The 22446-nt window shown below is 44.7% G+C and overlaps 2 gene segments (V, D, J or C); one reads left to right on the top strand and one right to left on the bottom strand.

The window, feature by feature from the left end:
• Positions 1-12056: 12056 nt before the first annotated feature.
• LOC122543736 (T cell receptor delta variable 1-like) lies at positions 12057-12553 on the bottom strand. The segment is given in 2 exon segments: positions 12057-12409; positions 12508-12553. Coding segments are annotated over 2 exon segments (399 nt in total).
• Positions 12554-19959: 7406 nt separating this feature from the next.
• LOC122543602 (Ig kappa chain V region 3381-like) lies at positions 19960-21905 on the top strand. The segment is given in 2 exon segments: positions 19960-20215; positions 20970-21905. Coding segments are annotated over 2 exon segments (447 nt in total).
• The last annotated feature ends 541 nt before the right edge of the window (positions 21906-22446 follow it).

Below are 22446 nucleotides of genomic sequence, written 5' to 3'. Positions count from 1 at the left end.
AAGCAGATATCAATTGTAAGGTGTTAGGCTCGGCTGGTTTTAAATTGCGTTTTAAATAAGAAATATATCTTCGATTTCCTCCACATTTACCTGCTAGAATGGTGCTCCACACAACCCAAATGCTGAATAGCCGCATTGTCACTGTCTTCTGTGTAAGGGTGCAGTCGGATATTTGAAGACACCCATTCTATTACCCTGCCCTCGGTAAACTGCTGACGTGTCTCTGGAGATTCCCACCTCACTGCTCTGTGGGGGTGATGGGAGGGGATATGCTATTCGTGTGGGTGGAGAAAAGCAGATTCTCTGTGAATTGTACATCTGGATCTGCACTTAACAAGGAGCGTCGAGAATTCCATTAACTTTCATTCATGATTAGCAACTTCCCACTTTCATTGTGCCCTTTACTCTAAAGACACTGTTTTTTTTTGTTTTGTTTTCTTTCTACCCGTTGTTCCTATCCTCTATCACGAGGTCTGACACAAAGCACGTGGGAGAGACTGGAGCTGTCGTTAATTCTGGATGAGATTACCAAAGCCCTTTAGTCCTTACAAAAGAATGAAAGTCCTGGAAGCGACAGTATACTGGTCGAGTTGTATTCAGCGCTGAGTGACCTGATTGGCCAGGACCTGCTGGAGATGTGCGAAAGGTACGAGGCAGGTGCCATTCGCGGCTCCATGAGGAAAGGCATCATCATTCTCATCTACGAACCGAAGGGGGAGTGGGACTAAGTTAGAAATTGGAAACCAATATCATTGCTGAATGCAGACTACAAAGTCCTGCCGAAAGTCATCTGCAATCTTGTCAGGTCTGCTCTGGGTTTGATGACTCACGCCAACCAAACTGGAATAGACAGACAATCTCTAAGAGCCTCGTGCTCCTCTGGATATGTGCAGGATAGGTGGGTGGACGCCTGCCTCATCAGCCTGGAGCCGTTGACACGATATTGCACACGTACGGGTGAGCATGCTCTCCAAACTGAGGAGGGAATCTGTCGTTGGATCCGAATACTCTACACCAACATCATTAGAGCAGTCTCAATCAATGGGTCAGAATCTGAAAGGTTCCTGATCAGATTCGCTGTCAGGCAGGGCTGCCCAGTATCTCTTGCCTTGTTTGTGCGTTATGTAGAGCACATCGCTGAATCCATCAGGAACGATACACGCATGAAGGGGAGTGACTGGTCCAGGCAGCAGAGGCCTGCAGGTCAAAGTCATCTTGTACATGAATGACATCGCTATTTTCTGCTCAGATTCGCTGTCTATACACCGACTCATGAGGCAAGGTAAATAGAAGCAAGGGCGAGGTCATGTTCCTTGGGAACTCAGCCGACTACTACTTAATTGCATTTACCGTCAGGACAGGCTACCTGGAGGTGCTGAGAGTATGGTGCAGAGGGGTCGGGCCTTGCACAAACTCTTGGGAGGAGGGCATCACCAAAGTAAAGTAGAAAGTGGCCTTTTGGGATCACCTCTTCCTCTCTATTGTGGGTAAAACTGATCATCAGGTGTGAGACACTCTCCCTGCTACTGTACACAGGACAGGTCTGACCTGTCCCCCAAAACTGTCCTGTTCCACTCACCAGAGACACCTTTCATCCAGAGGCCTAAGGTAGACGGAGTCTGCAGGGAATTCATATAAAAAACTCTGAATATGGGACTGAAGAACGTACCCAATGTTCCCCTCATCCTGTTGGCTACCTTTGTGTGTGGATGCACTAAGCTTTGCATAGACCCTCAGCACTGAAACACCAAATGTCACCATATACTGAGATTCCCACGTGCCCCACGTGCGACGAAGGATGAAACCGTGGAACACTCCAAGTACTTGGTCCACTCATTTTCCCCTGTCCTGTGTACAGAAATTTACAAAGGAAAACACGTTTCATCTCAAGTCCATCAGAAAGTGGTCAGCATGGACCGTCCTCGAGACGCTGATGGAAAAGGAGAGAATGGATCATGTTGTGTTTTTTTTTCCCTGAGCAGACTGTCAAAACTATTTGACCGACTGCCTCATCACCAGAACTTTCCAAAAAGCGCTAAGACATCGCTTGGCTGGTGCCGAGAAGGGCAGGACCTGTGGTATTCTTCATTCATACCTGGTCAGCCTGCACCAACGCATGCTGAATTGGTCGCAGAGGGGTTGAATCTGTCATACATCTCCCTCTGGAATGTGCCTTTGCATGAGAAGGCCGCTGGAAGATGCAGTACTTTATGCCGAATTACTTCCTGAGCAGCTCCATACCACAGGGCTATGTGCTCTACATTGTGTTTCCTGGGGTGTGCACCAAGGCAGACATCATTGGCGCCTGGTGCAGCTTCAACTCAGTGAATGACGCTCTTTGGTCTGCCCGAATTTTGTTGGTCTTCCAGAACAAGGATTTGACCCTGACCGAGTGTCGCAGACTGGCACATCACAACGAGCAGGTCTACGTGCCGAGGGATGTACTAAAGCCTGGGGCAACTGCTGCCCAGAAGCAGTGGGGAAAGACCACGCTGTGAGGTCTTCCTGCTGAAGAAAAATGGGATCCTGTTCAGTTATCTGATCCTCCTAGTAAGTAAGAGAGATATTTGGTTTTGTGGATAGCCAAACTCCGATGTTTTGTGTATTTATTGATATGCTACCTGCACAGACGCAAACTGCTTTCGTTTCAATGTAAGTAGAGAGAAAGCGAGGACTGCAGATGCTGCAGAGTCAGAATCGAAAATTGTGGCGCTGGAAGGGCACAGTAGGTCAGGCACCATCCGGGTCTTTTCACCTCCACAGACATTTACCTGCGCATCTATCCACCTCATCTACAGTGTCTGTTGCTCTCGATGCGATCTCCTCCATATCGGAGCGACCGGACACCAACTCTCTGAACATTTCAGGGAATATCTCTGGGACACACGCACCCTACATACCTACAGCCCTGTGGCCGAACACTTCAACTACTTCTCCCACTCCACCAAGGAGATACAAGCCCTGGGCCTCCTCACTGCCAAATCCCACAAAGATTTTCATTGTGCCTCAGTACACGTGACAATAAATTCAATTCAATTCAATCCACCCGATGACTGGAGAAAGAATATCTTATCCTCCGCCTTAGGAACCCTCAAACACACGACATCAACTTCGACTTCACTAGTTCCTAAATTTCCCCTCCTCCCATCTCACCCCAGTTCTAAACTTCCAACTCAGCACCCCCCCTCTTGACCTGTGCCACCTGTCCATCTTCCTTCCCACCTACCCAGGCCAGCGACTATTACAATCAACCATAATTTGCATCCACCTACCACTTTCCCTGCTACCTCCCGTCAACCCACTCACCCTCCTATTAGCTCTCAGCCCCCTTTCTCTTCGCTACAAACATGATAAATGGCATATGCCCAAAACGTCGATTCTCCTGCTCCTATAATGTTACCTGACCTGCTGTACTTTTCCAGCACCACGCGATCTGACCCTGTCAATGCATACCTAAAAAGAGATTTATTTTCCTTGTGAACAAAATAGATAATTGAAATCAGAAAAGAAACACTGTTCTCTCTTTTTTTTCTGTTGTTCTGCTGTTTTTCTCTCTACCCTTGAGATTTACAACCCACATGTGTGACTTTTGAGCCCAAAATCTGTCCCGTCTCAAATTGCAATCAGCTTCCATAGCACAGGACTCAACCTCAACCTTATCCAGCAAAAGCTCTGTTATCAATTTTACCAAATACCTCTTTATTCTGCAACTTCTCTGTCCTTCCGGTTCAAAATTATCTCTCTCACCCTCTGTTAGTTACTCACAGAATTATTCATTCATCTAAACACCATCTTTCTTCATTGCCTCAGAGACCAGGATACACTGTATATATGAATAATCTTACAGTCGCTACCTTCTATTGAAACACACTCAGTGCTTGCATGTGTGTGTTTGTTGTGTGTGTGTGTGAGCACGTGTGCGTCTTTTTTACACAATAGAAGAGTTTACAAGGCTTTCACTGAATTTTAAAGAGTCAAATCCTCTCTGGTTGCACTTCAATCCGTGTTTAAAGTAATACAACGTCACCCTTTGCTAGAGCATGATGGTACTACACTGTCCATAACGAAAATCGTTAAGAGCATAAACTCAGTGGGAGAACATCAGCACACCGTAGCAACCAATCTGACAGCAGCATCAGCACGTATATACAAGGTAAGTGTGGGGATTTGTGATGGCCAGTGTAAATATCACAAAGGGGTCAGTGGGGGATTTTAAAAAGTGGATAAGTTTACGAGAGCAAACGTGGACACCACATGGATTACAGATTCAACAAATCAAATCCTCTCGGGATTTTCTATGTTTCGCTTCGATCACATCAGACTTGCAATTTCCACAGAGTACAGTCTCAGACCATCTCGCCTCTCCAGGTCTATCTCACACGTGAACAGATTTATCACCCAGACTCTGCGAAAGATATTCCCTCTGAAAGAAGAATTCCATCCTCATTTCTAACTTCAAGGTGTGATGCATTATTCTGAGAATCTGAATCTAGATTCTGCAAATGGAAAAATGACTTTTCTGCGTCTGTTCTGTCAAGATTTCATGACAAACATCGACACTTGAAGGTGTGCCTCTTAACTTAGGTAGGGAGCTACCAAAAAGTCACAGTTGTCTCCATGCAGCTCGCTTTATACACTTACGAATTATTCTGATGCGGATAAGCTCAAAGAATGTTTGCTCACGGAGATACCTCTCCTGACCTCCAGCCTTGGAAGAACAGAAATTGGTTTTTCATTGTGTTGATGCATCCTGATGGGAATGTTAAGGAACTTGAGACTTTAAGATTGGAGATGAATGGCTGGTTTGTTAATTGTCAAGTACGTAGCAAGAAAATGCGTTTCACGGCATTAGTGGGACAGCTGAACTTTAACATGAAATTCTGGCATGAATATCCTCTGTGTCAGTGCACATGCTCAGAATCTGCTGTAGATTTTCTCAGCAGCTCAGGGAAACAGTTGCATGACAGTTTGAAGCGAGGTTAGTTTGGTTTCCTCTCGGTCTGAGATGGAACTCCTGAAAGCACATCATAACTGACTGAGGCTCTGTAAAAGCACCAATAAATGAATGAATCTATGGTCCAGAAGCGGTTCTTGTACAGAGGGGAGGTTTTTTATCATCACTGTGAGGTCCTGAAAGCGCAGTAATAAACGGCAGTGTCAGTCAGCTGTAGCCCAGAAATAGTCAAACTGGTGAATTTCCTCTCAGACTGAAGATCTACAGAGAAGCGACTTTTAGTAAAATCAGCTTCGTCTCCATACCCAGCATTACTTTTCCAGAGTATGTGCTCGGGCTGTGTGTCTGGGTGCTGTCGGTGCCAGGATAATATGTAGTAGCTAGATGCAGTATCATAGGTACAGTTTAGAATAACCGCCTCTCCTTCTGTCCGAACATCCGAGAAGAGTGACTGAGTGACAGAATCTCCTTGACACAGGTCTGAAAAGGAAAAGAAGCATCAATTCTAAAGTATCGGGCTGCCCTCGGTTTAAACTGTGATTTGAAAAAGTAATAGAAATTGGATTTCCTCCACATCTACCTGCTAGAATTGGACCCCACACAATCCAGATGCTGAATAACTTCATTATCACTGTCCTCTGTGTAACAAGACACTCAAACATTTGAAGACAGCCATTCAAATACATGGCTTCCCGTAAACTGCTGAAGTGTCTTTGGAGCTACCCACCGCACGGCCTTCTGGGTGCAATGATGCTGTGCACGGAGGAGGAACAGAGCAGACTCTCAGTGTATTAATACATACCGATCTGGGTTGCAGTCGCTGCACTTAAAGTGAAGGACTGAAAATTCTGATCGACTGGCCTACATTCATCATAAGCAATTCCTCAGATTCATTGTACCATTTACTTTCAAGGCTCTGCTCCTTTTCTGCCAAAATTCCTCAACTGATGCCATATTTGTAAATAAGCAGTTTAGGATTACCCCAAATTTATCCACACCGCCCACACCGATAATTCCACATCACACATTCTCCTTACAGCCCGACAACGGTCCCCTCTCAAATTACAATCCTACCTTCCACATCACTGGACTCAATCTCAAACATATCCAGCGTTATCTCTGATATGACTTTTACACGATTTTCCTATTTAGTTGTTTTTTTTTCTGTCCCCAGGCTCAAGGCTCTCTCTTTCTCTATCTCTCTCCCTCTGTCTCTATCTATCTATCTATCTATCTATCTATCTATCTATCTATCTATCTATCTATCTATCTATCTATCTATCTATCTATCTATCTATCTATCTATCTATCTATCTATCTATCTATCTATCTATCTATCTATCTATCTATCTATCTATCTATCTATCTATCTATCTATCTATCTATCTATCCATCTATCTATCTATCTATCTATCTATCTATCTATCTATCTATCTATCTATCTATCTATCGATCTATCTATCTATCTATCTATCTATCTATCTATCTATCTATCTATCTATCTATCTATCTATCTATCTATCTATCTATCTATCTATCTATCTATCTATCTATCTATCTATCTATCTATCTATATATCTATCTATCTAACTCCTTCTTCTCCCTCCCTCTCTCTGTCATCTATCTTTCGTCCACCGCTCTCTTTCTCTGTCTCCTCTGTCTTTCTTCGCCACCATTCCCCCCCCCCCCCCCTCCACCAGCTCTTCCCCCCAACTCCCCGCCTCTCTGCTCTGTCAGTTCCTCTCAGAATTCTTCACTGAGCTCCATCTTATGTTACTGGGGATAAATCCCCAGGACCTGATCAAGTGTGCCAGAGAACTCTGTGGGAAGCTAGAGAAGTGATTGCAGGGCCTCTTGCTGAGATATTTGTATCATCGATAGTCACAGGTGAGTTGCTGGAAGACTGGAGGTTGGCAAACGTGGTGCCACTGTTTATGAAGGGTGGTAAAGACAAGCCAGGGAACTATAGACCTTTGAGCCTGACCTCGGTGGTGGGCAAGTTGTTGGAGAGAATCCTGAGGGACAGGATGTACATGTATTTGGAAAGGCAAGGATTGATTCGTGATAGTCAACATGGCTTTGCGCGTGGGAAATCATGTCTCACAAACTTCATTGAGCTTTTTGAAGAAGTAATAAAGAAGATTGATGAGGGCAGAGCAGTAGATGTGATCTATATGGACTTCAGTAAGGCATTCGAAAAGGTTCCCCATGGGAGACCGGTTAGCAAGGTTAGATCTCATGGAAAAAAAAGGAGAACTAGCCATTTGGATACAGAACTGGCTCAAAGGTAGAAGACAGAGGGTGGTGGTGGAGGGTTGTTTTTCAGACTGGAGGCCTGTGACCAGTGTAGTGCCACAAAGATCAGTGCTGGGTCCTCTACTTTTTGCCATTTACATAAATGATTTGAATGCGAGCATAAGAGGTACAGTTAGTAAGTTTGCAGATGACACCAAAATTGGAGGTGTAGTGGACAGCGAAGAGGGTTACCTCAGATTACAACAGGATCTGGACCAGATGGGCCAATGGGCTGAGAAGTGGCAGATGGGAGTTTATTTCAGATAAATGCGAGGTGCTGCATTTTGGGAAAGCAAATCTTAGCAGGACTTATACACTTAATGGTAAGGTCCGAGGGAGACATTAGAGTGCAGGTTCATAGTTCTTTGAAGGTGGAGTCGCAGGTGGATAGGATAGTGACGAAGGCGTTTGGTATGCTTTCCTTTATTGGTCAGAGTATTGAGTACAGGAGTTGCGAGGTCATGTTGCGGCTACGCAGGACATTGGTTAGGCCACTGTTGGAATTCTAGTCTCCTTTCTATCGGAAAGGTGCTGTGAAACTTGAAAGGGTTCAGAAAATGTTTACAAGGATGTTGACAGGGTTGGAGCATTTGAGCTATAGGGAGAGGCTGAACAGGCTGGGGCTGTTTTCCCTAGAACGTCGGAGGCTGATGGGTGACCCTATAGATGTTTACAAAATTATGAGGCCATGGATAGGATAAATAGACAATGTATTTTCCCTGGGATCGGGGAGCATAGGTTTAGGGTGAGAGGGGAAAGATATAAAAGAGACCTAAGGGACAAGGTTTTCATGCAGAGGGTGGTACGAGTATGGAATGAGCTGCCAGAGAATGTGGTGGAGGCTGGTACAATTGCAACATTTAAGAGGCATTTGGATGAGTATATGAATAGGAAGGGTTTGGAGGGATATGGGCCGGGTGATGGCAGGTGAGACTAGATTGGATTGGGATATCTGGGTCAGCGTGGACGGGTTGGAAGGATCTGTTTCCGTGCTGTACATCTCTATGACTTCTTCTTCCTTGTTGGCGTTTTTCTTTTGACTCACTGAACACAGAGGCCTCACAGAATAGGATCTGCTGTATATCCGAATAACGTTACAGTGGCAATCCTTAAGCAACCTCAGCAACTGTGTTCATGTCTGTGTGTGTGTGTGTGTGTGTGCTTTTCTCTGTGCAATGGGTGATATTTTTCCACGTTTTGAATTTTAATCATTTCACTCCTCTGCAGTTGCACTCGATTTGACGTTTTAAGTGATAAAACGTCAATCTCTGCTGTTGGCCTGAAGCTACTACAGCTGTGAATTGTGAAAATCGCCAGGGAATCAGTCAGACAGAGAGCATCAGCAGACAGCAGCCTGCAATCTGACGGGTGCAACAACACTCATTGAGTGGAAGGTGTTTCTTGATTCATTGGATGAGTGGCATCGCTGTGAAGGCAGCATTTATTGCCTGTAACTGCCCAAAGAACAGTACAGCACAGAACAGGCCCTTCAGCCTGTTGTGCCGACCACTGATCCCCATGTATGCACCCTCAAATTTCTGACACCATATGCATGTCCAGCAGTCACTTAAATGTCCCCAGTGATCTTGCTTCCACAGCTGCTGCTGGCAACGCATTCCATGCTCTCACAACTCTCTGTGTAAAGAACCCGCCTCTGACATCCCCTCTATACTTTCCTCCAAACAGCTTAAAACTATGACCCCTCCTGTTAGCCATTTCTGCACTGGGAAATAGTCTCTGGCTATGGGCTCTATCTATGCCTCTCATTATCTTGTATACCTCAATTAGGTCCCCTCTCCTCCTCCTTTTCTCCAATGAAAGAAGTCCGAGTTCAGTCAACCTCTCTTCATAAGGTAAGCCCTCCAGTCCAGGCAGCATCCTGGTAAACCTCCCCGATCCCTCTCCAAAGCATCCACATCTTTCCTATAATAGGGCGGCCAGAACTGGACGCACTATCCCAAGTGTGGTCCAACCAAAGTTTTATAGAGCTGCAACAAGATCTCAGGACTCTTAAACTCAATCCCCCTGTTAATGAAAGCCAAAACACCATATGCTTTCTTAACAACCCTGTCCACTTGGGTGGCCATTTTAAGGGATCTATGTACCTGCACACCAAGATCCCTCTGTTCCTCCACACTGCCAAGAATCCTATCCTTAATCCTGTACTCAGCTTTCAAATTCGACCTTCCAAAATGCATCACCTCGCATTTATCCAGGTTGAACTCCATCTGCCACCTCTCAGCCCATCTCGGCATCCTGTCAATGTTCCACTGCAGCCTACAACAGCCCTCTATACTGTCAACGACACTTCCAACCTTTGTGTCGTCTGCAAACTTGCGGACCCATCCTTCAATCCCCTCATCCAAGTCATTAATAAAAATTACAAACAGTAGAGGCCCAAGGACAGAGCCCTGTGGAACACCACTCACCACAGACTTCCAGGCAGAATATTTTCCTTCTACTACCACTCACTGCCTTCTGTTGGCCAGCCAATTCTCTATCCAGACAGCTATGTTCCCCTGTATCCCATTCGTCCTGATCTTCTGAATGAGCGTACCATGGGGAACCTTATCAAATGCCTTGCTGAAGTCCAAATACACTACATCCACAGCTCGACCCTCATCAACTTTTCTAGTCACATCCTCAAAGAACACGATAAGTTTTGTGAGGCATGACCTGCCCCTCACAAAGCCGTGTTGACTGCATTTAATCAAGCCATGGTCTTCTAGATGGTCATCAATCCTATCCCTCAGAATCTTTTCTAACACCTTGCAGACGACAGACGTGAGACTGGTCTGTAATTGCCGGGGATTCCCCTATTTCCTTTCTTGAAGAGAGGAATTACATTTGCCTCTCTGCAGTCCTCAGGTACGACTCCGGTGGAGAGCGAGGAAGCAAAGATCCTCACAAGTGGCGAAGCAATTACATTTCTCGTTGCCCAAAGAGGCCGAGGACAAATCTGGTCCAGGCCTGGCAACTTGTCAATCTTAATGTTTGACAAAATTTTCAGCACATCAGCTTCCTCTATCTCTTATCCATTCCAGCATGCACACCTGCTCTTCAAAGGTTTCATTCACTACAAAGTTCGTTTCATTCGTAAAGACAGAAGCAAAAAACTCATTTAGGGCTTCCCCTACCTCCTCAGACTCCACACACAAGTTCCCTATGCTATCCCTGATTGGCCCTACTCTTTCTTTGACCATTCTCTTATTCCTCACATAAGTGTAAAATGCCTTTGTGTTCTCCCTAATCCGTTCTGCCAAGCCTTTCTCGTGCCCCCTCCTCGCTCTCCTCAGATCATTTTTGAGCTCCTTCCTCACCTGACTGGAATCTTCGAGAGCTGAGCTTGACCCTAGCTTCCTCCATCTTATGTAACTAGCTGCTTCATTTTGACGAGAATCTCCACCGCTCTCGTCATCCATGGTTCCTTTATCTTACTCCTTCTTGCCTGTCTCAGAGGGACATATTTATTCATCACTCTCAACAACTGTTCCTTAAACAGTCTCCACATGTCTATAGTGCCTTTACCATGGAACAATTGCTCCCAGTCCATGCTTCCTAACTCATGTCTAATCGCATCATAGTTTCCTCTTCCCCAATTAAATATCCTCCCATTTTGCCTAATCCTCTCCTTCTCCATAACTATGTAGAATGTAAGGCAGTTGTGGTCACTATCACCAAAATGCTCTCCCACCACAAGAACAGATATCTGCCCCGGCTCGTTTCCGAGCACGAAGTCTAGATTGGCCTCTCCCTCGTCGGCCTGTCAACGTACTGAGTTAGGTAACCCTCCTGAACACACCTTACAAAAACGGCTCCATTCAAATCTTCTGCTCGAAGGAGCTTCCAATCAATATTGGGAAAGTTAAAGTCACCCATTACAACAACCCAACTACGTCCACACTTTTCCAAAATATGCCAACCTATGCTTTCTTCCATTTCCTTGCTGCTATTGGGAGGCCTGTAGTAAACCCCTAACGAGGTGACTGCTCCCTTGCTGTTCCTAATTTCCACCCATACTGACTCGGTAGGCAGATCTTCCTCGACGACGGAAGCTTCTGTAGCTGTGATACCGTCTCTGATTAGTATTGCTACACCCCTCCTCTTCCCCCCCCGCCCCCCATTCTTTTTAAATGCTCTAAACCCTGGAACATCCAGCAACCATTCCTGCCCTTGAGAAACCCATGTGAGTGTACAGTGTACTGTATTTTCATTTAAATTCAGATTTCACTATCATCCTTAACAGAACTTCAAACCCAAGTCCCCTGAACATTACCTGGTTACCTGCATCAATAATCCAGCGAAAATACCATGAGACCATCGCCTTCCTTAAAAGGTTAGCCAGCACGAAGATTACAGAGTGGTAAGTATGGGGATTGCAATGAAGATAAGTGTAGAGAAAATAGACATTGTGCCTGGATGACTGTTTTAAGATGTGGGTGTACTGTACTTTTAAGAGAGTTAAAAGCTTCCAGAACTACCTGACAGCACCAAATGTTCTCAATAAGGTAACGATGTAACACTTGCTCAAAAGCTAGATCTGTCTCCCAGCTCACTGTCTACAACTCACAGGGCAGCACATTGTTGGTGGTGGGGATTAGAACGTTGCGCTCACACAGGATTCTGCTTTGTGTCTGTGTACATGCTTGGTGCCTGCATTTCATTCTCCCAACAACTCCTAGAAACAGTTGGATGGCAGTTTCATGCGTGGCAAGTTTGGTTTCCTCTCGGTGTCTATCTAAGCTCCTGAAAGCACATAGTAACTTCCCAAGATTCGGCAAAGGGCCCAATAAATCAACTTATGGTCTCAAGGCAGTTCTTGTAAGGGGAAGATACTGTTTATCATCACTGTGCCCCTGATAGCACAGTAATACATGGCTGTGTCAGTCAGCTCTAGCCTGGTGATCGTCAGACTGATGGATTTTCTCCAGGTCTGAAGCCCTGCAGAGAAGCGACTTTGAGCAAAATCTGCTTTATCCGAACCACCACCATTAGTTTTCAAGAGTATGTATTCGGGCCGTGAGCCTGGGTGCTGTCGGTACCAGTATAATGTATAGCTGGTCCATGACGTGTCATAGGTACAGCTTAGAGACACCACACTTCCATCTTTCTGAACAACTGAGGAGTGTGACTGAGTGACAGAATGTCCAAGACTCAGCTCTGAAAGGGAACATAGACATCATATGTAAAGTGTCACGCTGGGCTGCTTACATTATGATTTGTTGAAGAAATTTGAATTGCACTTCCTCCACACTTACCTGTTAGAATTGCTCCGCACACAACCCAGATGCTGAGTAGCTGCATTATCGATTTCCCCTGTGTGTCAGGGCATTCAGATACTTGAAGACACCCATTCCATAAACCCCGCCCCCTCAGTAAACTGCTGACGTGTCTCTGGATGTCCTCACCTCACCGCCATGTGTGGGCAGTGATGCACAGAGAGTAGGAGGAAGAGTGCAGACTCTTTGATTTGATACATCCAGAGCCGGGATGCAGTCACTGCACTTAAAATGGAGAACTGAGATTTCAGATAGATTGACCTCAATCCACGATAATCAATTCCCCAGATCCATCGTATATTTTTCTTGGAATTATCTCTTCGTTTCCCATCCAATTTCTTCAATTGACGCCATTTCCTGCTCTTTGCCATTAAAGGCGTCCCCTAAATTTGCCTACATGACTCTGAGATTTCCGCCACTTCACGTAATCCATAAATTGTCACCACTCAATTACACTCACACTATTCCATCACTCAACTCAATCGCAACCTCTGATATCACTTTCACCAGATTCTCCTTTATTCTGTTCCTCTATTGGTGTTTCCCTGGCCTCGGGCTCAAAATTATCTTTCTCTCTCTGTTCGTTCTTTTCAACAGTCGCCACTGAGCTCAGTCTTCCCTTCCTCCCAGCATTTTCTGACTCACTGAACACAGAGTCCTCATAAAACAGGATCCATTACACGTCTGACTGATAATACAGAAGCTATATTCGGTGCCAGCACCCTGGGAGATGGATGGATAGGGAGAGAGAGACAGACAGAGAAAGAGAGAGGGGGAAATGTTCAAATCCTCTCTTCGTTGGTAGTCACCTTGTGTTGATTTGATACAGTGTCCTCCTCTTCTTGAGACCTGAAACTACCACACTTGCGCAGAGCAAAAATATCCGGGAAATCAGTCAAAGGAAGAGCAACGGCAGCCACCTAAATTCAATATGACAGCAGCATCAACACACACACAGGTTAAATGTGGAAATTAAAGATGGCGTGTCTGAAGAGTATATAGGGGTCAGTGTGGTGAAAACAGACGTGATCAGTGCGTGTATTACAGATTCACGTTATTAAACCCTCTCAGGTTCTTTTATGTTATACCTCACAGCTGACTCTTGCAAATTCTAGAGTAGACAAGCCCGGATTATCTCGCCTTTCTATGTCTACCTCACATTTAGGCATGTTTAGCTCACAGCTTCTTGGTAAATAATCCCTAACATTATTTTTCCCACCGATAGGGAAATTCCTTGTCATCTCTAACTTATATCTGTGATGCCTTATTCTGAGATTACGCCAACTAGTCCTAGACACTTCCACTGGGGGGGGAGGGGGGGAGCCACGTTTCCGTGTCTGTTCTGTCAGGCTGACATCTCACACCTTTGGATTATGTGGGACTTCAATGTCTTCCTCCTGACTCAGGTAGGGACGCTACCACAACGTCACAAGAACCCTCCATGCTGCTCGCTTCTACACTGATGAATAATTCTGATGTGGATGAACACAATCTATTTTTGCTCACGTTCAATTCTCTGCAGACGTCCAGACCTGGAGTAACACAAATTAATGTTGTTGCACGTTCATTGGGTCCTAATGTGAATGGTCAGACACATGAGGGTCCAGAATTGGAGATGAATGCCTGTTTATTAATTGTCACGAGCACATCAAGACATTACGCTCGTTTTCCAGCATTGGGAACACAGCTGATGTGCAACACAAAACGCTGACGTGATTCCGTTCTGCGTCTTTGTGCATGTCCTGACACAGTAAAACAGCTGAGTGACAGTTTGATGCGAGGTTATTTTGGTTTCCTCTCAGTGTGTGTTTAATCTCCTGAAAGCACAAGTAACCTCCAGAGATTCTGCGAATGCCCAAGTAGATACATCAACCTATGGTCCAAAGGTAGTTTTTGTACGGGGCAAAACTGTTTATCGTCACTGTGTGGTTCCGGAGAGCACAATAATATATTGCAGCGTCAGTCAGTTCTAGCTCAGTGATTGTCAAATTGATGAATTTGTTCGAGGTCTGAAGTTCTGCAAAGAAACGACTTTTCGCAAAATCTGCTTTATCCTCACTGCCAGTAATATATTTTGACACTATGTACTCCGGCTGAGTGTCTAGGTACTGTCGGTACCAGTATAATGTGTAGTAGCTCGATGTGGTATCATAGGTACAGTTTAGAATCACCGCCTCTCCTTCCCTCTGGACATCTGAGGAGAATAATTGGGTGACTGAATCTCCATGACTCAGGTCTGAAAGGGAAAAGAGTCATCAATGTTTAAGCGTCAGTCTGTGCTCAGTTAAACTATGATTTCAAAAATGCATATAAATTGGTTTTCTTCGACATTCACCTGCCATAATTGTTCCCCATGCCATCCAGATGCTGAGTAGCCGCATTGTCGCTGTCCTCTGTGTGACAGGGAGCTCCGAGATTTGAAGACACCTATTCCAATACCCCGCCCTCAGTAAACCGCTGATGTGTTTCTGGAGGTTCCAACTTTCCTGCCTTGTGGGGGCGGCAATGCTGTATGTGGTGAAGCAAGAGAGCAGACTCTCAGTGAATTGACATTGCAACACATCCAGAGCTGTGGTGTAGTGACTGCACTTAAATGGAACACTGAGAACTTAGACAATTTGCCTCCATCCCCAGATTTACTGCGTCCTTTATCCTCAAGACTCTGCTCCTCTTTTTTTGCCCAACTTCCTGAACTGACAACTTGCTTTTTGTTTTTAAGCCAATCAATGTGGCCGCCAAATTGCCCACATGGCCCCCAAGATTTCCAATCAGCCGATGGCCCTTGCAGCCCCACAAACTGCCACCTCTCAAATTATGGTCCCACTTTCCACATCATTGGACTCAATCTTAACCATATCCGACAGTATCTCTGATGTCACCAGATTCTCCTTTATTATGGTCCTCAATTGCTGTTTGTCTCCAGGCTCAAGATTATTACATTCTCCGTCCGTTAGTTCATCTCAGCATTCTTCACTGAGCTCAGTCCCACCTTCTTTCCTCCCCTCTATGGGTGTCTTCCTCCCTTACTGAACACAGAGGCCTCACAGAATAGAACCTACTGCACATCTGAATAATATTAGAGGAGCTATCTTCGGCTCCAAATACCTCAGTCTGTGTGTGTGTGTTTGTTTGTACGTGTATGTGCATACATGCGCTTGTGTGGCTGTGCATGAGTCCAAGTGTCAGCACTTCACTGGAAGCAATGGGAGATAATTGTCAAGACTTTAACTGAATTCAAAAGTGTCAAAGCCTCTCCGTGTTGCAATTCAATCTGTGTTGAAAGCGATACAATGCCGGCCTCTATTGGTGACCTGAAGTTATTACAACTGGTATCACAAAAATCGCCCAGGAATAAGTCAGAGGAAGCACAGCAGCATTCAATCTGACAGAAGCATCAACGCACCCACACACACACACACATACACACACATACACACACACACACACACACACACACACATATACACACACACACACACACACACATACACACACACACATAGACACACGCACACACACACACATACACACACGCGCACACACATACACACACTCACACACACACATACACACACACCCACACATACACACATATACACACACACATACACACACATACATATACACACACGTACACACACACAAATACACACACATGCACACACACACACACATATACGCACACACATACACACACGCACACACACACACACGCACACACACACACACACATATACACACACACACAGGTTCAGGGTGGGGATTCGAATTGGGCAGTGTGAAAATTATGGAAGGACCAGGGTGTGGATTTCAGAGATGGTCAGTGTGGAGAAAACAGATGAAGTCAGCGCATCGAAACAAGTTCACTAGGATTATATATGTTACAATTCAATCATGTCTGTCTGTCTGTTGTAACCTCCAGAGGACACAAGCCCAGGATATCTAGTAGTTCCATATCTATCTCACACTTGAAAATATTTGGCATCGAGACTGTAATAAATACATCCACAGATTATTTTTCCTCTGAAAGAAGAAATGACTCCTCATCTCTAACTTCAATGAGTGACTTCTTATATTGAGATTACGCTGTCTGATGTTAGATTTTCCAATAGGTGAAAACAACTTTTCTAGTCCGTCCTATTTAATTTTGTTTACATACCTCGACAGTATAGGGGAATTGAACATGTGCTGCCGCACTCAAAGGCAGGGGCATTACCGCAATGCAAAAAGACCACTCACGCTGGTTGGTTACATACTGGCAATATTCTGAAGTTGAGGAACATAAAGTATGTTTGCTCAAGTTCATTTCTCTGCAGACTGGAATAAACTCAGAAGTCACACAACATCAGGTTATGGTCCAAAAGGTTTAATTGCAATCACGTTGCTTTCAGAGCAGTGTTTTTTCATCAGATTAAGTTATTGGGATTTCAAACAGACCTGTTGGGAAAATAACCTGGTGTCATGTGAGTTCTGACTTTGTCCATCAAGACCAACACTGGCAACACCAAATCATAGCCCTGGAATAGCACGAACTAATTTTATGTTATGCTAGTGGCGTTCAAAATGAAATGATTCCACACTTGAACCTCCAGCAGTGCAGTTGAATATCTGGTCTGTTAATTGTCAATAAAAATCAATAAATTATACACGTTTTCCAATGTTTGGAAACAGCTGAATTACAACCCGCCATTGTAGAGAATCTAACTTCGACTCTGCTTGAAAAATCATTTTCATTTCATTTTGAGAGCTGTCCTTGTGTGCAAACATGGACAGCTGAAACTCACACTGAGTAAACACGTCCTTTTGATAAACTGTAGAACGTCAGGTTCCAAGCAATCGATTGTGGTCGGGGACTCTCGAGTCAGAGGCAAGACAAACGTTGCTGTGGCCGGAAGCGAGAAATCAGAATGGCGTGTTGCCTTCCTGGTGCCAGGATCAAGGATATCTTGGAGAGAGTGAAGAATAATCTCAAAGCGGAGAGGGACCAGCAGGAGGTCATTGTACACATTGCAACTAACGATATAGGAAGGGGAAAGGATGGGAATCTGAAGGGATAATATAGAAAGCTAGGCAGCAATTTGAAAAGGAGGTCCTCGGGGGTAGCAATCTCTGGCGCGATGAGCTAGTGAAGGTAGAAATAGAATGATAGAGCAGATGAATACGTGGTTATGGAACTGGTGCAGGGGAGAAGGGCTCACAGTTTTGAATCATTGGAATCTCTTCTGGGGTTGGAGCGACCTGTATAAGAAGGACGTATGTTCCTGAATTGGAAGGGTCCAAATATACTGGCAGGGGGATTTACTAAATCTGCTCAGATGGATTTAAACTAGTAAGGTGGAGGTGTTGGGGTGGGACCCAGCGAGATAGTGAGGAAAGAGAGCAGTCTGACACTGGTACAGTTGGGAAAAGGAGCAAGTCAAAAAGTCAGGAACTAAACAGAACGAGCTAGGACTGATTAATTAAACTGCGATTATTTAATGCAAGAGGCCTCACAGCGAAGGCAGATGAGCTCAGAGTATGGTTAGGAACATGAAAGACATGGAAGATACAGAATATGGGGAAATAGACAGTGACATCTTGAAAATGCCCATATTACAGAGGAGGAGGAGGTGCTGGATGTCTTAAAATGCATAGAGGAATATAAATCCACAGTACCTGATCAACTGTAACCTAGAATCTGTGGGAAGCTCGGGAAGTGATTGCTCGTCCCCTTGCTGAGCTATTGATGTCATCAATAGTCGCCAGGAGACTGGAGGTTGGCTAAAACGGGACCACTTTTTAAGAAAGGTGGTAAGGAAAATCCAGGAAACTCGACACCAGTGAGACTGACATTGGTGGTGGGAAAGTTGTTGGAGGGAATCCCGAAGGATAGGATTTACATGTATTTGGAAAGGCGAGGACTGATTAGGGATAGTCAACTTGGCTTGGAGTATGGGAAATCATGTCTCACTAACGATTGAGTTTTTTGAAAAAGCAATGATGAACATTGATGAGGGCAGAGTGATGGACTTATCTATATGGACGACAGAAGGCGTTCAACCAGGTTTCTCGTGGTAGACTGGTTACCAAGGTGAGGAAACATGGGACACATGGAGAACTAGCCATTCGGATACAGAACTGGTTCGAAAGTTGAAGACAGAGGGAGGTGGTGGTGGGTTGCTTTTCAGACTGAAGACCTGTGACCAACGGTGTGCCACACGGATCAGTTCTGGGTCCTGTGTTTATTGTCATTTGTATAAAAGATTTGGATGTGAACATTAGAGGTATCGTAAGTAACTTTGCAGTTGATACCAAAATTGGAGGTGTAGCAGACAGCAAAGAAGATAACCTCAGAGTGCAATGGGGCCTTGGTCAGATGTGCGAATGAGCTGAGGAGTGGCAGATTGAATTTAGTTTAGATACATTTCAGGTGCTGCATTTTGGAAAGACAAATCAGAACAGTAATTATACACTAGGTGGTTCTGGGAAATGATGCTGAACAAAGAGATCTTGGAGTGCAGGTTCATAGTTCTTTGAAAATGGAGTCACAGGTAGATAGGATAGTGAAGACGGCGTTTGGCATGCTTTCCTTTATTGGTCAGAGCATCGAGTATAAGAGTTGGCAGGTCATGTTGTGGCTGTACAGGGCATTAGTTAGGCTAAAGGAATGTTGGAATATTGTATAATTCTAGTCTCCCTCTTATCAGAAGGATGCTGTGAAACTTGAAATGATTCAGAAAAAGATTTACAAGGATTTTGCCAGTGTTGGGAGGGGTTGAGCTATAGGGAGTGACTGAATAGGCTGGAGCTGTTTCCGTGGCGTCGGATGCTGAGGGGTGATCTTACAGAGGTTTATAAAATCATCAGAGGCATGGACAGGGTAAATACACAAGGTATTTTCACTGGGTTAGTAGAGTCCAGGACTAGAGAGCAGAGCTTTATGGTGAGAAGGGAAAGATTTAAAAGGAGTCTGATCGCCAAGAGCTGGTAAAGAGGACGAGATTAGTTTAGACTATCTGATCAGCAAGGAGGAGTTGGATCAAAGTGTCTGTTTCCATGCTATACATCTCGATGACTCTGTGATTCTATGTTGTTGTGCTGAAAAAGCTTGACCTACCTCTTATGCAGTAATAAATATCTGCCGGCAGAGGGAGGCATCGCATTGCATAGAAGGGAAGGGAATGAAGCATGGAAACAGATTGAGACTTTTTTTGACCATTTCATTCATTCTCATCCCCCAGTCGAAAATAGCGACAGTCAGCTGCTTCTGAGGTGACGTTAGACCTGTGAGACGATGCTCGACTTGAACGTCTCTAATTTATTCAGCATGTTCATCATCAGTCATTGAGACATTTAGAATACTACATAGCAAAACACATTGCCATACACACGAAGTGACCTCAAAACAAATACACGCAACAAACATTTTAAATACACAAACATGCACGCACGCACATACACATACACACTCATTCTCATTAACATCGGCGAGCACAGATGGAAACGTTTGGAGACCCAGGTCATTGTTTTTTTGTGTGTGTGGGGGTGGAAGTTATCATGTGGGTGGATGTATATCATCAGCACTTCCTAGTCTGATCTATAAACAAGAGAGCTGCCATTCATTTCAGTGCTGCACTTCGAACATAGGACATGAAAACGGAGGGGCGATTAATGTTGATCATCCTCAGGCTGAATGCAATCATCCCAGGTGAGTTGCACTTTAGATTCTCACCATAATCATCATGCGATCTTTTTCACGTAACCGTTTTGAGACAGCATTATGACTCGACTTCTTAAAGCTGCCCTTTATTATTGAGTGCTGGAGGTAAGCACAAAAAAAGGCAGCACCTTCCAAACCAACGACCATATCCTTCTCGAAGGACAGGGCAGCTGATACATGGAACGCCATTAGTGGCAAGTTCCCCTCTAAGTCACTCACCACCCTGACCCTATGGTGTCACTGGGTCAATATCCTGCACTCCTCTCTCTAACGGCTCCCTGGGTCTACCTCCATAACAAGTGCTATAGCTGTTTTAAAAGGCAGCTCACCATCTTTTCCATGGGTATTGGGGTTAGTAAACAAACGCTATGCCAGCCAGCAACGCACACAACTCTTCAGGCATCCAATCACCCAGTAGCTAATAGCATATTGGGGCATCAGGTCGAGACATTTCCTCAGAGTGAATGTTGAGAAGCAAAGACTCTGACATAAGGACGGATAACGTGAATGCTGTAAATGTCTCTTTTTTAAAAAAAACTACCAGACTGTGAAACATAGGGATGGGAAGAGAAAAGACTTTATTTAAAATAGTTTGAGAAGAAACAGGGAATGTGAGTATGTACCCATTGGAATAAATGACCAGTTTCCTGTTGGGAAATACAATGCGTTTCCAGGAGACTTGATGCTTGCACTGTTATCGCCTCTCATCATTTCTCCCATGGAGATTGATTCTATGTTACAGAGCTCCTGGCCAATGAGCAGATCGCACAGTCTCCCCTGGCACTGGAAGCTGTGGAAGGCTCCACAATGACAATGCACTGCAGCACCAATGCTTTGCTCAGCTTCGTGAAGTGGTATCAATGGCGGGGTGGACGGGATCTGAAACTTCTAATCGTCGCCTCGGGCAGCCTGGTCACAGCTGGGAAGGTTCAGGCCACTCTTGACCGGGAACAGAAACGCAGCACCTTGACCATCAGCGACATCGGGAGGGATGATGCTGCCATCTACCTCTGCGGGGTGATCACCACCGTGATGCAATCCCATGAGCATGCAGTACAGAAACCCCAGGGAGAGAAGAGCTATATCGACAGCCTCACCAGCTCAAGGTTGCGGAGTAGCAGCGATAACTGATTGAAAATGAAACTTGTGGAGCTCCTGTGTGCAATCTGGAATATGTGACGATGCTGTGGCTTTAAGGGGTTACTTTGTCCCGGTATCTTTTAAGAGAGAGTCTAAACAAGACGAGGAGAGCTGGCTGTTGAAGACCACTTAACTAAAAAGCTGAGCAGGCCTTGGCATTGTTTTATGGCCTCAATAGAATGTTGCCTGTTCTTACAGGTCAGGATTTCTGGGGTTTGGATTTTCCAGTAGCATCAGAAGCTGTTGGGGTCTCAGCAGAGTTGAAAACTTCAGTAGATGTCTCCTAACTGCTCCTCTCCGAATTTTCTCCTGGCGACTTTTTCCACTTGGATTGGAGAACCGCATGTGGTAATCTGTGTCTGAATTGGCCGTTTTGCCAAGGAGAACATGTACGCGATGTTACTACACTGGAACAGTTAATTAGTAACAGTCACTGTGTGCATTATTCTGTGAGTTTTCTTTTGGAGTCAATTCATTTAAAAATGCTTTTTTTTTGTTTTTATGGTAAGTAATGTTCAAATAAATTGCGTTTGCATCACATCGATTACTTTGACCGGTTAAATTGCACCTCCAACACAGCAGGCTATTTCTGCCTTTAAAATAATAAAAAGTTAGGTTCTAGACTACGTTCTTCAAATAATTTGAGTGGTTCTGAACTGATCCATAACAAAATATCACTGAAGTCTTACTCGATGTGAATCTAGAGTGCATGCATTTTCTAAACAATCTTTATCAGACATGTTGCACAAACATCTAGACTAGGTGAGGCTAGAAACTATTTGTTCTAAGGGCGCGACAATGCCAGTGCACACAACTAACCCTAAGATTCTCAAGTGTTACTCACCTGGATTGATTTTATTCAGGAGAAAGTGAGGACTGCAGATGCTGGAGATCAGAGTCAAAATGTGTGTCCCGGAAAAAGCACAGCAGGTCAGGCAACATCCGAGGAGCAAGAGAGTTGACGTTTCAGGCATAAGCCCTTCATCAGGAATTTCAGATGAGGAATGTTGGTCCTGATGGAGCATGTTGCTGAAAAAAATTGACCTTGGAATACAGATTCATAGTTCCTTGAAAGTAGA

The sequence above is a fragment of the Chiloscyllium plagiosum genome, unplaced genomic scaffold (genome assembly GCF_037043375.1).
Source record: "Chiloscyllium plagiosum isolate Xiang-an unplaced genomic scaffold, Cpla_swu_hap1 HiC_scaffold_27, whole genome shotgun sequence".
Lineage (NCBI taxonomy): Eukaryota > Metazoa > Chordata > Chondrichthyes > Orectolobiformes > Hemiscylliidae > Chiloscyllium > Chiloscyllium plagiosum.
This window is presented reverse-complemented; position numbering and strand designations above follow the sequence as displayed.